Genomic DNA, 15,095 nt, shown 5'->3' with positions numbered 1-15,095 from the left:
GCTCATGTGAGGACCCCACCCAGGGGCCTTGTGTCCCAGAGACACAGCCAGTTGGAAAGTTTGAGGATCTCCTCTTGATTGCATTCTAGACTGAGCTGACATGTAACAACTACATAGAAACATCTTGTAGGGTGACCGGAGCACACATGAGCAGGCTCTTTCTCAAGTAAGTTCTTCAAAGCAGCTGCAGGTGTTAAAAGCACTCATTGTAAAGGCCTGGTAAGTCAAAACACAGAGGTACTGATTCTAAATACACAAAATCTTAATAGAAAAAAAGGGAGAAAGTGTGGTTTATTTTTTTTTGCCATTTATAATAATGATTTTATTTTTTTTTTAATTTTTTTAATTAATTTATTTATTAAGGATTTCTGCCTCCTCCCCGCAACCGCCTCCCATTTCTCTCCCCCTCCCCCGATCAAGTCACCCTCCCTCATCTGCTCGAAGAGCAATCAGGGTTCCCTGACCTGTGGGAAGCCCAAGGACCGCTCACCTCTATCCAGGTCTCCTAAGGTGAGCATCCAAACTGATTTAGCCGGGTGATGGTGGTGCACGCCTTTAATCCCAGCACTCGGGAGGCAGAGGCAGGTGGATCTCTGTGAGTTCGAGACCAGCCTGGTCTACAACAGCTAGTTCCAGGACAGGCACCAAAACAACTGAGAAACCCTGTCTCGAAAAACCAAAAAAAAAAAAATTATTTATAAGGGAGGTGTATGGGTTACTTTTCTATTGCTCCGATGAAGACAACTTAGAGAAGGAAGATTTTATTTAGGCATATAGTTCCAAAGAGAGAGTCTGTCACCATCATCGCAGGGAAGTGTGGCAGGAAGCAGGCATGGCAACTGGATTAGCAAGCTGAGAGCTCAAATGGTAAACCCAAAGCATGAAGCAGAAGAAGCAAATCGAGCATGGCACATGGCTTTGAAACTTCAGCGTCTGTCCCCAGTGACATACTTCCTCCAACGAGGCCACATTTCCTAAACCAAATATTCAAACCTCTGAACCTATGAGGTTCTTCAAATCACTACAGGGGGATTTCCATGACACAGCAGACACGCATTGTCAGAGAACAATTCTTCTTCCACAGTGGACACTGTGGGTCCTAAGGACTGGACTCAGGTAGTCAGGCCCAATGGCAAGCGCTAGCCCTTGCTGAGCCATCTCACCAGCCCAAATGTGTATGTTTATTAGGCCAAGAAGTCCTAACTGGCTCGGATAATGATAGATTTGTCAGGTGTATCATAACATTAGGGAATTCTTCCCACACAGGCCCTCATGAATCCACATAAGTTTCTATCCCAACACTCACCACTCCTGAAAGAACCGCAGCCCTTTATGTTAACGGCCAATATCTCCAGGACTACAAGTCTAATCATTTTAAGGAAAGGGGGATGCAGAAAACATGTCTTCTAACTAGGAAAACATTCCAAATGCTGGAAAATAAAATGTAGCTAGTTGACGACAGGCTTTTTACCAAACATCTTGTTTTTCAGAGTATTTATTTATCTGAATCAGAAGCCAGCATGCTTTCCTTACGTGTCAGGCTGTAAATATTTTAGAATTATAAGTAAAGAGACAATATAGCAGCACACACAAACGTGTTACATGGTCATTTTGTAACTAACCACTTAAAGGGGTAAAATTCAGCCAGGCACAGCGGCTCCCACCTGTAATTCCAACTCAGGAGTGAGAGAGGAAGATTGCCTTGAGTTGCAAGCCAGCCTCAGCTACATAGTGAGTTGCAGGCTAGACTGGGCTACAGAGTAAGACCTGCCAAAATAAATAAACACTAAAATAAACAAATTGGTTAATTAATAAAGAAAGAAATACTATTATCTGTTAATAGAAGGCCAGGGTTCAAGGAACAGGCATGATATTTGGAGCTTAGGCTATATATAGTTTGCTAACTCCTAGCTATATTACTCAATATAATTTTTACTATGACATTTCAACTTGCCTTCCTCCTTTTTCTACAATTTGCTCATATGTGTTTCTCTTTAGCGAGGAGGGCACCGTTCCTTTCTGGGAAGACTTATTCATGATGCATCCTCTATGAGAACCATCGATCTATTCCACGGCTCAGGGACCTCACAGATTAGCACTATCTCGTTCAATAGGCCCTGCACAAGATGGGACCAGAACCAGGCATGGCGGTGCATGTCTACAACCCAACCACTCAGGAGTCTGAAGCAGAAACACTGCCATGGCTCTGAGGCTATCCTAGGCCATATGGGACCTTGCCTTGATTTTTTTTTTTTTGGTTAAAAACAAAGATATATCAAGAAAAAAAAAGATCAGAGCCTTTTCTTGACACCTTGAAATGCTTTTTGCATTATCAAAGAATTTGTATGCCCTGGTTTGCTTTCTGGAACCATAGAGAAGGCGACTCACATCCGGCATCTCTGGCATACCCATCTTCGTTCTATGTACCATGTGCCCACAGTGGGCTGAGCCCTCCTGCATCCATTAGCAACAAGAAAATGCCCCCAAACATGCCCACAGGCCAATATAATGGAGGAAATCCCTCAATTGGGAACCATCTTCCCAAGTGTGTCAAGATTAGCATCACGGGACTCAGAACAAGTCAGAAGACAAGATCCTAATATGTGGTCTTCACTCTTGGTCAGCCTGAAGTCTCTGGATGTGGTTAGGAGTGGTTGGAAATAAGATGCCTGGGATAAACAGGCCTCGAATTGAAGCCACAACCTATCTCTACTTGTTCTGAGAAACTGCCTCATCTAAGAGGGGAAAACAAACAGACAAACAAACAAAAAAAAACACTATCTACTTCATTTGGGAGATAAAATGGAACTTCTTAGAAAGTGGGTAGCTCCACCTGATGCTAGTGTGTGTTCAGTAAATGGTACATCATCAATGTGTGTGTTCAGTAAACGTTACATCATCAATGATGCTAGTGTGTGTTCAGTAAATGGTACATCATCAATGTGTGTGTTCAGTAAGTGTTACATCATCAATGATGCTAGTGTGTGTTCAGTAAATGGTACATCATCAATGTGTGTGTTCAGTAAGTGTTACATCAGCAAAGCTTAACCTCGCCGAACTTCCTGGATTGTGGGAATCATTACACGAGCATGTTCCATAAATTACTAAACCTTCTCCACCAGTGAGGAATTAGTTAGTGTTGCTACTTTAGACAAGAGGACCTTAACATAGCCAAGTCTGCCTCAGTTCCCCAGGGTCATAGCTTATGAGACACACGGTTGTATTCACACTAAGTGTTCATAGTCCTTTCTTAAAACTGAGCTTTTATTAGTGATGAGTGTTTTAATAAATCATGATTGTGATTAAATCATGTCTGCTACCAAAAGAATACCGTTCAGAGGGTCATAAGGACAGCAATCACCTCTCCTAGCACAACTTTCGGACAATCTCTGCCCTCCCCCACAGACCCCCACACTCCCACACCCTACCCCTTCTTCCTACACAATCTGCTGCTTTCTTCCTTTCTCAGCTGCTGGAACTGCCTTGTGTCTAATGGCCCCCTGGGGCTCATCCAGTCTGTTACTGTAAAATGCGGCCAATTATACTCATTAAAATCAATATGGGGTAAGACCTGACCCATTTCAAATTAGTGTATAGCATTCAACTTTAAAGAATATATTAGAATCTGAAGACAAAGCAAAAGAGAAACAAAAACAACAGCCAAAAAGAGATGAATTATTGGTGCATATTCCCTACACCATCTGAAATGGGAGGCTAAAGCTCTGAGATTATCGTCGTGGGTGTATTGTGTTGTTAACTTGGGTACAAAGGGAGCATTTTCCTGAACTATTTCATTGGCATCCATTCTCCATAAAGTGTTTAGAGAAGATGGAACCTACATGTGACAGAGGGAATCTATTGCCTTGGCATTTGTCTGTAAAAAACTCACATAATCCCAAGAGGTACTGAAGTCAAAATTAAATGTTTATTCACAGAAGGCGCAAAGAAGGAGCACGACACTCCAGCATGTGAGAAAAGGCGGTCAAGGAATTACCATGTACCTGGAAGCCCTGGTGGCCACAAATTAGCAGGTTTGCATGAAAAAGCTTGCAAGTGGCCCATCGTGAGAAATGCTCTGAGCGCTCGGGCAGGACTCCACGCTGTTTCCTCATCCCCAGCCACAACAGTGGCTGCAGGATTTCAACATAGCCAAGGCATCCAGAATTTCTCCTCAGCCTTCACAGGCATGCTGACTATTCCCACCTACCACTGTCCCACCTCCTGCCCACACAGACCTAGCCTGCCCTTAATAAGCTGTCAATGCCTTAGCTACAAGTAGAGATGAACTGTCTCTGCAAAGTCCCTTCCATGGCCACTACCCAGATTAGACTACTCACTGCCAAAACAACCACAATATCCTTCTAACTTCACTCCCTGACTCTGTCTCTTCCTAAATCCGACTGATCATACTGTATGCCACACACCCCAGGGTAACGCTTGGAAAGGCTCGCTGGCATTTGGGGAGTAAAAGCCAACCCTTGGTGTCTAGTACTCGGAGTTCTCAAAGATCTAAACCCAAACCAGCTGTTCCGCCACTCCCAGCCCAGCTTCCTGAACCGGCCACCATTCTCATTTCCGTGGCTTGACGTGACCATCATTTCTCCAGCCTTGCTGCTTCGCCATCAGATTCTTCTGCTACAGAAGCAGCAAAGGCGCATAAAGGGAAAACTAGGAGAATGGCCGTGCTGGCCAGAGTGGAGAACAACATTGCAGGTGAGCAGGTCAGTCACCTAGCTAAGGGGCTACCCCTCAGGAAGGGGAATACATTTTCAGCCATGCTGAAGAGCTGGAAAAACAGCTCCGCAGTTAAGAACATTTGCTGTTCTTCTGAGGACTCGAGTTCAGTTCCCAGGGCCCATTCTGGGAGACTTACAAATGTCTGCAGCTCCAGCTCAGGGGGCCCAATGCTCTCCACAGGCACCGGCACTCACATACCCACATATCAGCACGCACAGAGAAACATAAATAAAAATAAAAGTTTTAAAAAAGACATAGGATGAATTATCCCTTAATAAGAAAATGTACTTTTTCTTCCCAGAATTTCCACCCCAATACAACCACTATGCAGCCACTGTAGGGCTCTGTTAGGTCTGCCTGCTTTTCTGAGTCTTGACTCAGAAAGGTATAAGGCTTCTTCTCTCCGTCAGGTAGTGGCCAGAGCCTAAGCGAGCCTTCTCTAGTACTTGGGCTTTTTCACTCCTTCTCCGAAGCTCTCCTCTCCTTCAGGTGCTGCCATGCAGCTACTTAGAAATGGCATGGCGTTTCCTCTTTCTCTTCTCAAGCCCCTTCTCAGGTGAGTTCCCGAGACTGCAACTTCTCTGCCCTGGAGTTTTCTTTTCAATTCTAATAAAACTGTCTTTGAAACTTCTGGAGTTTCAATCCATGACTTTAAACTCTACTACAGAGCTAGAGTACTGAAAACAGCCTGGTATTGGCATAAAAAAAGACAGGAGGACCAATGGAACTGAATCAAAGACCTGGATATCAATCCACACATCTACAAATACCTGATTTTTGATCAAAAAAAAGCAAAAAATATAAAATGGGAAAAAGAACTCATATTCAACAAATGGTGCTGGCATAACTGAATGTCAACATGTAGAAGAATGAAGATAGATCCATATCGATCCCCATGCACAAAACTCAAGTCCAAATGGATCAAAGACCTCAACATAAAGCCAACCACAGTGAACCTCATAGACAAGAAAGTGGGAAGTACATTTGAACACATTGGCACAGAAGACTACTTCCCAAATGTAACCCCAGCAGCACAGACACTGAGAGAAACAATTAATAAATGGGACCTCCTGAAACTGAAAAGTTTCTGTAAAGCAAAGGACACAGTCAACAAGACAAACAACAGCCTACAGAATGGGAAAAGATCTTCACCAACCCCATATCAGACAGAGGGCTGATTTCCAAAATATACAAAGAACTCAAGAAATTGGTCATCAAAGAACAAATAATACAATAAAAAAGGTGGCGGGGAGGAGGCAGAAATCCTTAATAAATAAATAAATTAAAAAAATGGGTACAGAACTAAACAGAGAATTCTCAACAGAGGAATCTAAAATGACTGAAAGACACTTAAGGAAATGCTCAACATCCTTAGCCGTCAGAACAACTCTGAGATTCCATCTTACACCTGTAAGAATGGCCAAGATCAAAAACAATGATGACAACTTCTGCTGGAGAGAGCCGGGCGGTGGTGGCGCACGCCTTTAATCCCAGCACTCGGGAGGCAGAGGCAGGTGGATCTCTGTGAGTTCGAGACCAGCCTGGTCTACAAGAGCTAGTTCCAGGACAGGCTCCAAAACCACAGAGAAACCCTGTCTCAAAAAAAAAAAAAAAAAAAAAAAAAAAAAAAAAAAAAAACTTCTGCTGGAGAGGATGTGGGGTAAAGGGAACACTCCTGCATTGCTGGTGGGAATGCAAACTGGTACACTTGCTATGGAAATCAGTGTGACAATTTCTCAGAAAATTAGGAAACCACCTACCTCAAGAGCCAGCAATACCACTTTTGCGTATATACCCAAAGGATGCTTAATCACCACAAGAAAATGTGCTCAACTATGTTCATAGCAGCATTGTTTGTCATAGCCAGAACCTGGAAACAACCTAAATGTTCCTTGATCAAGGAAATGTCCCTTGATAAGGAAAATATGGTACATTTACACAATGGAGTAGTACACAGCAGAAAAATTAATGACATCTTGAAATTTGCAGGCAAATGGATGAATCTAGAAAACATCATATTGAGTGAGGTAACCCAGACCCAGAAAGACAAATATCATATGTACTCACCCATAAGTGGCTTTTAGACATAAGGCAAAGAAAAACCAGCCTAAAAATCACAATCCCAGAGAACCTAGACAACAAAGAGGACCCTAAGAGAGACATACATGTATCTAATCTACAAGGGAAGCAGAAAAAGACAAGATCTCCTGAGTAAATTTGGAACATGGGGCCTGTGGGAGAGAGTAGAAGGGGAGGGGAGAGGAAGGGAGGGGGAATATATAGCTCAATAAAAAAAAAGATAAATAAATAAATAAATAAAACTGTCTTTGAGCTTCCTTGAGAATCAGTTTTTTTTTTAAATTTATTTATTTATTAAGGATTTCTGCCTCCTCCCCACCACTGCCTCCCATTTCCCTTCCCCTCCCCCGATCAAGTCCCTCTCCCTCATCAGCTCGAAGAGCAATCAGGGTTCCCTGACCTGTGGGAAGTCCAAGGAGAATCAGTTCTTAAATTATTTTATCAATGAGACTATGGACCCCAAGAGAAGACCCCAGTTTCCCCAGTGCAGTGACTTTGGTGGGACTCCCCAAAATTTCTGGTAAGACTCCCATCTCTTGAGGATCAGCCTGCCACGTGTGAAGCCAGTCACCAGCTCTACTCCCTTTAAACTGCACAACATCTAACCGTTACTCCATGTCCTCCTAGGGAACACCTCAAGCAGTGGTACAAGGTTTGAGCCAGACTGAGTTGCCCCAGCTCCGACATAGTTGCATGTCATTTGGGGACTCACTACTCACTCTATATAACAAGGATGGTAACAGTGCAACAGAGCACAGGGTGCACAGAGTAAGCATTAGTACGTGTGATCTATGTTTTAATCACAAAGCTGACATGGATACTTGTAGTTATTGAGGGCTTGCTGCTGCTGCCTTTTGTGCAATCCCCATTTCCTGGGGGCGAGAGGTGAGAAGATGCGGAGGCAATGACTCTGAAAGATTCCAATGTAAAGGCTCTTTATTGTAAAAGGGCCAGGGTTTTTATGGAGTTAGGGATATTAAGCTGCTGCAGAAATGTTTTTGGTTGGTCCTTTTGAAACTGGTGGTCACTGCTGGAGCGTTGTGATTGGCTAGGAGTGTGTGTCATTAGCTACTGTGCTTTTGGTTCGCTGGCAGGTTGTTCTGGCCAGTTTTGCTTATGCATTGTGAGTTTGCATGCACTTGCTTGAGCTTGCGCTATGCCCTGCCCCAGATACTCTCATAGTATCTTGCACACCAATATATTATGTACCCAAAATAAACTACTGAAAAATTCTCTAAGTGTTTTAAATAATTTCCACTAATTAAAATATTTGCTGAACATCTACAGGCAAATATTTGGGATATGAGAATACTCATAGACTACTAATCGGGTTCTTTTTTTAAGACATTATGTTAAAATGGGAATAATGGTTCATTTTTATAATATATGGGGGAAAGAAATCTTATAAAAAGACCCTGCACATATAAATGCTAAGTCTGTGTGTTCAGAATATTTTCTGTGATAAGCCTTGTGAATAGAAATAGAATGACTGAATCTGTAGAGTCAGAATTAGATATGTCTACATCAGCAAAATTGTAGTGCAGTCAGCAGAACTAAGGACAGGCATGCTAAAGAGAATGAGGCCACGTGGTTTTGACGGGGCAGGGGCTGACTGAAGCATCATGTAGAAATCTGAACAGAAATCTGATAAAGGAGGTTTGATCCATCAGCAAAGACATAAAGCTCAAGGTGACAACCTTGGCCTTGGTGGATCTTCCATTAGCCTCAGAACATTCTAGATAGATAAACACATTGATCAGGAATTCACATTATCTACTTCTCACTGCCTCCTCTCAGAACAGAAGATGAACTCAGACCCTGTGTCCTGAATTTTGCTGACCTTGGGCTGTTAGAAGCCCCAGTGGCTTGAGGGTTCTTTGGCTTCTACTACTGAAGAAAAGCTAGCTGACCCCAAGAAATTAGCATAAAACATCCATAACCATGGCAGCACAAGATAAACTCTTCGCACCCACCGCCTGAGAGTAAGGCAAGTCCACGAAGACCTCTGGTTCTGCCCTAAGACTCCTTCAGTGTACATCTAACAAATGTGAGAATAGCGCATTATGTACTTTCTCTCTTCAGTGAGATGGAGGGTATTCTGGATCGTTTACACAGAGCAGTACGTTTTCAGAAAAGGCTAGAGTACAAGGTAAGCCATCAAACCCTGTCTTATCTAATCGGCCTGTGTGGCAAAGCATGGATGACGTGGTGAGTAATACTGAGTCTCGGCCGGCCCCTCACATGTCAGTCGTCGCTCCTGGCACGGATTTGAGCGTTTCACATAAGCCGAGGTCACCACATTCATTTTGTTGTTGTTACTGCTGTTGCTGCTGTCTCCTGCTCCACGAAGAGTGGTTTGACTCTCAGCCTGTTCCAGGCCACAGGAAAACAAGAGGACACTAGAGTAAGCCACTCTGCCTCATGTGCAATTCCTGCCAACTCCAGAGTGCCTGAAACAATGGGCTGTAAGGGGCCTGGGGATGGGAGATCTGTGAGGTCCAGCCTCTGCCTGAACATGAATCATGAAGCCGCTACCACCCCACTCCGCCAGCATTGTACCACAGCTCCGACTGGACTGAACTGCACGTCATGAAAAAGAAATCAGGAACACACCGAAGTTAAAACCTCAAGAACACTTTAAATCCTGGTTTAAATTCATTTTAATTAGCAGAGGTCAGGCCGTTTCCATTGTCATGCTGAGTTAGTCTTACTAGTTTAATAACAAAAGCTGTCAGACATATTGTTCTATTACCATTGAAAACGCTGTGACAGAAGTGCATTTTAAGCCGCAGTGGAGAACACGGAAACAGCTTACAATGAAATCGGCCTTAAAGGATAATTAATGAAGGAAATGACCCAGACTTTTGGTTGGAAAACAACTGTTTGTGTGTTGAATGTTTTATGGGTCAGAAACATAATTCTCTAGCATTACCATTTTTCCAAAGCATCTTACAAAGAACGCCAGTACAGTAAAAGTGAGTCACATATTTTGAGATTCCCCGCCTTTCCTAAGTCCTCTGTCTAGAAGTGACCTTTTTCTTTTCTCACAAAATGCCTGTTCTGTCCAGAGCACTCCAGCAAAGATGTTCCTTAAAAAAGGGACATAATGAAATCAGAGCTGAGACTAAGTCAACATGGTTCAAAAAACATCTCTACCATTTGCTGCCTATGCAACAGTAGCAAGCTTCTTGATGCCCTTTGTCCTTCAGGTCCCCCAGGCAAGAAGGACAAATAGTAGCGCCTATCTCCTAGAAGGTGAGGAAAACCATCTTCTGAGGTCCTTCCCTGGCCGGCTCCTTTAGTCACTGGACTCAGATCATGATCATAGAGAGGCCTCAGCAAGGCACTTTTCCTAGCCACCAAGCTGGAAATTAGCCTCACCTGGGGCTTTATGCCTCCCTCGCTTTTTCATAACACTCCTCTATGTGCCCACCTACTTCTCACAATAGAAATCAAGTCGAGCTATCAGTTACCATCCCACACTCTCAATAGATACTCAATAAAAACGTATGCAGTGAGGGGCACACACCTATAGTGCAGGACTCCAGATGCTAAGGAAGGAAGGTGACAAGCTTGAGGCCAGCCTAGGCTATCTAGCAAATTCAAAGCCAATCTGGAGTACTAACTAGACCCTGTTCCAAACACACGAACAAACGATTCCCCCTAACTACTGAATAAGCGAACCGCCAAATGAACGAGGAGTCTCCAGACTTCAGGGACTCAGCACACAGCATCTACAAATGCCAACCACGCAGATACTGCTGAAACATTTGAACTATGAATCAATAATGACGTTAAAGTCAGAGTTCTTCCAGTGTTTAACATTCCGACTCTGAGACGCCCTTCTTGCTGACATGGTTAGTAAGTATGGCCTGCTCTTTCCTCAGCTGGTGAACGGCTTCGGGAATGGCTCTTGAGAAGGGGAGGAGGCCTGCTAGTCCTCACCACATGCTGGCTGGAGGTCCCACTCCGCTGATTCCCACACTGATCTCTTCACAGCCTGCTTCATCCGTCCACTTGGAAGACAGGAGTAACAGTTCTGTGTGATCGACTAAGGATGCATGTGTCCGTTTCTGAGGTGGAACTAGCCCAACCATGACCAATTTCAAGTCACCAATGACTTAAGAGCAGACTCCCCAAATTCCTAAAAATTAAACAAAGGACCTCACAAGCTACTACAGTCTTCTCTTAGGAAAGAAGGTCTTTTAAACCTCTAAACTATGTTCACTGAATCCAAATTTAAGATGTGTATTTTTAACATAGGCATACTTTTAGATATTGTCTGTTCTTGATGAGCCAAGACTAGGACAGTCAGCTGGCTGGTTTGATGATCGATACAACCGGTTGAGAGTGCAGGCCGCCCTTTCTGTAACACCTCTCAAAGTGATGTTAACATAATCTGCACCCACAGAAGACCTCTGTGAGAACCAATCCATTTCAGAAAAATATGAATTGTGTTTCCATTCTTTTAAATGGAAATGACCACACAAATGAACCAAGACAGCATCGAGTAAGCACTACTTAGAAGCAAAATCTAAAGCAGAAAAGGAGCAGCTCCACCCTGACCACAAGAAGCCAGCATGGAGAGGGGGTGTATGTGTGCGCTTAGACAAGAAGCCAGCCAGCATGGAGAGGGGGTATATGTGTGCGCTTAGACAAGAAGCCAGCATGGAGAGGGGGTGTATGTATGTGTGCACTTAGACTGGTGGTTTCTCTGGCATCCCACTCTGGCTACATATATAACACCATTTCTTGGTCCCAAACTAAAGCAGTGGATTTTCCTAACAACAGAGAGAGATGCTCTACTACAATAATTCTGAGACAACATAAGTAACATTTCAAAATATAATGCTCTCCATGCAAGCCATGATGTTTATTGTTCTTCTTCTTTAGACTAGACTGGAGAATCACAAAGGAGGAACAGGGGTGGGGGGGAGTTGCTGCTCTGTGTATTAGTGGCACACTGTTGCATAACAGATGACCCCCAAATTAATCAGCTCAAAAAAACACATGTTCATTACCTCCCCCGCCATGGGTCAAGGGACCAAGCCCAGCTTAGCTGGGTCCTTTGCTTCCCTATGTCTCCCAAGGCTGCAGCTCTGGCATAGGCTAGCACTCATTACCTCATCGGATGCTCAGCTGTGGCTGCCGGCGGTTTCATTGCTGGCTTACATGCCGCAAACCTCCTCGCCTCACTGGATGCTGGCTGAAGGTTGCCCTCCTGTTCTTACCATCCAACCTTTCTACACAGCAGCTTGCTTTACCAAAACACTATGAAGGCAACAAGGTAGAAGCTTCAGTCTCCTGTAACATCACTTGGACGTGGCATCAACATCCATTGCTTCTGCCGTACTATTTCTTTTAGATGCAAGTCTCTACATCCGGTCCTCGAGAGAACGTAATTACACTAGGGCGTGAATTCCAAGTTGTAAGGACCACTAGAGATCACTTTAGAAATCTGCCCACCACGTTCACACTCTTGGAATTCAGATGGATAGAGCAGGCCAACAAAACACCTCTTTAAGTATCTTAATATAAAACCAAGCCATGTGGTTTCCAAAATATGCAGCTAAGACCTCATGAAAATAAAACAAGTGAGATTAAGAGTAAAGGACATTAGATTTGAAAATACCAAAGTCTGCTAAAATAATATTCCAAGCACATACAAACAATATGAGGGAAACCTTATGGGAGTATTGGTATCTTAGCAAATCTTAGCAAGGAAGCCACACTTTCTTAACAGCAAACAAGGAACTCTCAGGGCAGCTGCCCACCTCAACAGGTATTCAATACCAAGAAATCTAGGCTACTGTGGAATTAGTATTTAGCACTGTCAAATATCAAAACACAAATATGCGTTTTGAAAACGTATCTAAGGCCTGCAATTTGCTATGCGGTATGTGTCTCCCTTTAGCAGTTTTGCCTACATGATACTTTTAGATACATCTCTACCACAGTAGCAAGAAAACTGTGCTAACCATTTCAAGCCCTGGCCGACACACACATTTTTTTCTAAGCTTTAACTAACCATAAATTCTCAGATATCTGAGCATCTCGACATTCAGCGGTGGTGGCCAGCCAGAGAAACTGCCTCCGGATGACTTCAAATGATTTAATACACTAAGGACGGAACACATACTCAGAAACCCTGGAACAGTCTGTTCTAGACAAATGTAAACGCAGACGAGGATTATCTTAAACCTAAATGGTCAGAGTCGCTCTGTACATTTTACCATTCTTTTCAGAAGCACACACGCCTTCCGCTTTCCATAAACTCTGTCGCCGATTCAGTTATGAAAATGCCTATTTGGTTTGTTTCTTTAGAGAGATATTTGGCCAACAACCAAACTTAACCAGACCTGTCCCTAAAGCTCCCAAAACCATAGCCACCTGTGGAAAAGTGACCAGAAAGCAACTTAGAGTGACTGTGTGCTGCACAAGCTTGACTGGCAACCAGATGCGTGTGAGGAGTGCAGAAGGAAGTGCACACCCAATTCTACTTTAACAGCCATGGGCAGAGCAGAGTAAGGAGCCGATGACAGGGGAACGAGGTTGAGACTACAGGCGTTTTCCAACTGATGAAACAGCTTAACAACAGATTTAGCACCGAAAACGAGGCTCTGGTGGCGGGGGGGTGGGGGGCTGACTGATGCCCTTACCTCTCTCAGATGGATGTTTTCCTTCTCCTTCTGGTCTAAAATCACCTCCAAGTGGCTGACCTGAGACTCGGCCTCTGCCATCCGCCGTGTGCGCTCACTGTCATCCTCGAGGCTTTTGGATGGTAACCCTTTACTCTGCAGCATCTCCAGCAGCTTTTTAATGGACTCATCTCGGGCATTGAGGGTCTGCTTCTGTGTTTCAATTCTCAATTCCATTTCCTCCAGTGTCTTCCGCAGAAGGAACAGCTCCTTGGCCTGTCTGTCGTGCTCAGCTTGGAGCCTGCGGAAGTTCTCCTCCGTCAGCTCGATGGTGAAGTGCTCCGCCCCTCGGTTGCCGCTCTCTTGCTGCAGGAGGTGGTTGAGGTCTCTCTGGGTCCGCAGCTCATCCTGAAGGGCCTGGATGGTCAACTGCAGATGCTACAGGAGAAAGATGGAGCAGGAGAGGAGAAAGGAGGAAAGTCAATACACAGGTCATTGTGCTATCCGCCACTACCACACCATGAAGATGGAATGTTAATCATGAGGTCCAGGGGCCAGGTATGAAGTCCTCCACGGTGACTTCAGAAGCATGGAACAGCACATGGAGAGGGTAATTAATTCAGTGATGCTTTCTGAATGTCTTAGGAGGAGAGAAATGTACACACACACAGAAACGGTATATTAGTGTCGACCACGTGGGAAATCATACATCTACGGGGTTTAAATTAGGAAGGGCAAGAGTTAGGGGGAGGTTTTCATGAAACACATCTTCTTGGGCCCACAACACTCCAGACTCAGTATTCCTTGTTTCCTAAGATGTTCTCAATCCATCATTTTCCATGATAAATGCATAGCCATTTAAAAATGAAAATCATAGGATCCAATACGGGTAGACGCAAACAAGGACTTTATTTTTTTACAAATAAAGCTGCGAACAGGTTTAGTAAACAGGATTACTGCCTCTGCAAGCAAAAGGGACTAAATGGAGACACAGACAGCACATTCAAACACACGAGGAGGTGAAGCTATGCAGCGCAAAACAAACAAGCTGCAAAGAGTGGACAAACCTTGGTTCTTCTGGCATCCAATAACTGAACAGCATGGGAAATGAAAAAAAAACGAAGCAAAAAATCAACATAAAGAAAAGTCCAGTGCAAGCAAAGGATATTCAACTAAAAGAACTTAATCAACATAGACTACCTTCACAAAAGAACAAAAAGAAAAAGGAAAAAAATTCTCATTACGCCAACACCCATAAGCTACACACAATTCAGAGCATTGAAGCTGGATCAATGCAAAAAAAAAAAAAAAATGAAAGAAAGAACGAGAAGCCAATCGAGGCTTATTTCAATAGCCTTTTGTTTCCCCTCTGTCTCTGACCCACCCACAATTTTTGGCTATCTTACCAGAGAGGAAATCTATAGAGTACCCAAAACATTGTTTCCTGCCACCACAGTGGAGAGCACCAGAGAAAATAGTTAACATTGGCAAAAAGAAACCCTTGAATGAAGTCAGCTGGTGAATTCATGTCTTCCTTTCCAGACCAACCTCAGACTGTTCAGAGGCGGCAGCCACAAACCTGAAGACGGTTTTTGCCCAGGGACATACCAGGAAGCTTCAAAAATAGCAGTTACTCATTCA

At 43.8% G+C, this 15,095-nt stretch overlaps 1 protein-coding gene across 19 annotated transcripts in view; it reads right to left on the bottom strand.

Moving 5' to 3' along the window:
• The window catches only part of Erc2 (ELKS/RAB6-interacting/CAST family member 2), an 885,961-nt gene that overhangs the window by 724,586 nt on the left and 146,280 nt on the right, over positions 1 to 15,095 (bottom strand). For 13 of the 19 annotated variants that reach the window (XR_012912096.1, XR_012912099.1, XR_012912100.1 and 10 more), the window contains exons 3-4: positions 14,522 to 14,545; positions 13,476 to 13,892 (exon numbers count right to left, since the gene is read on the bottom strand). Coding sequence is in view for 13 of the 19 variants with exons in the window: in XM_075988882.1 (XP_075844997.1) it covers positions 13,476 to 13,892; positions 14,522 to 14,545 (441 nt within the window). In the remaining 6 variants the exon portion in view is untranslated. The remainder of the gene's footprint in view (positions 1 to 13,475; positions 13,893 to 14,521; positions 14,546 to 15,095) is intronic. The other 6 variants (XR_012912098.1, XR_012912101.1, XM_075988876.1 and 3 more) reach the window with 1 other exon arrangement.

Source organism: Microtus pennsylvanicus, chromosome 10, assembly GCF_037038515.1.
Source record: "Microtus pennsylvanicus isolate mMicPen1 chromosome 10, mMicPen1.hap1, whole genome shotgun sequence".
Taxonomy (NCBI): domain Eukaryota; kingdom Metazoa; phylum Chordata; class Mammalia; order Rodentia; family Cricetidae; genus Microtus; species Microtus pennsylvanicus.
The sequence above is the reverse complement of the archived record's forward strand: the minus strand, read 5'-3'. Positions and strand labels throughout refer to the sequence as shown.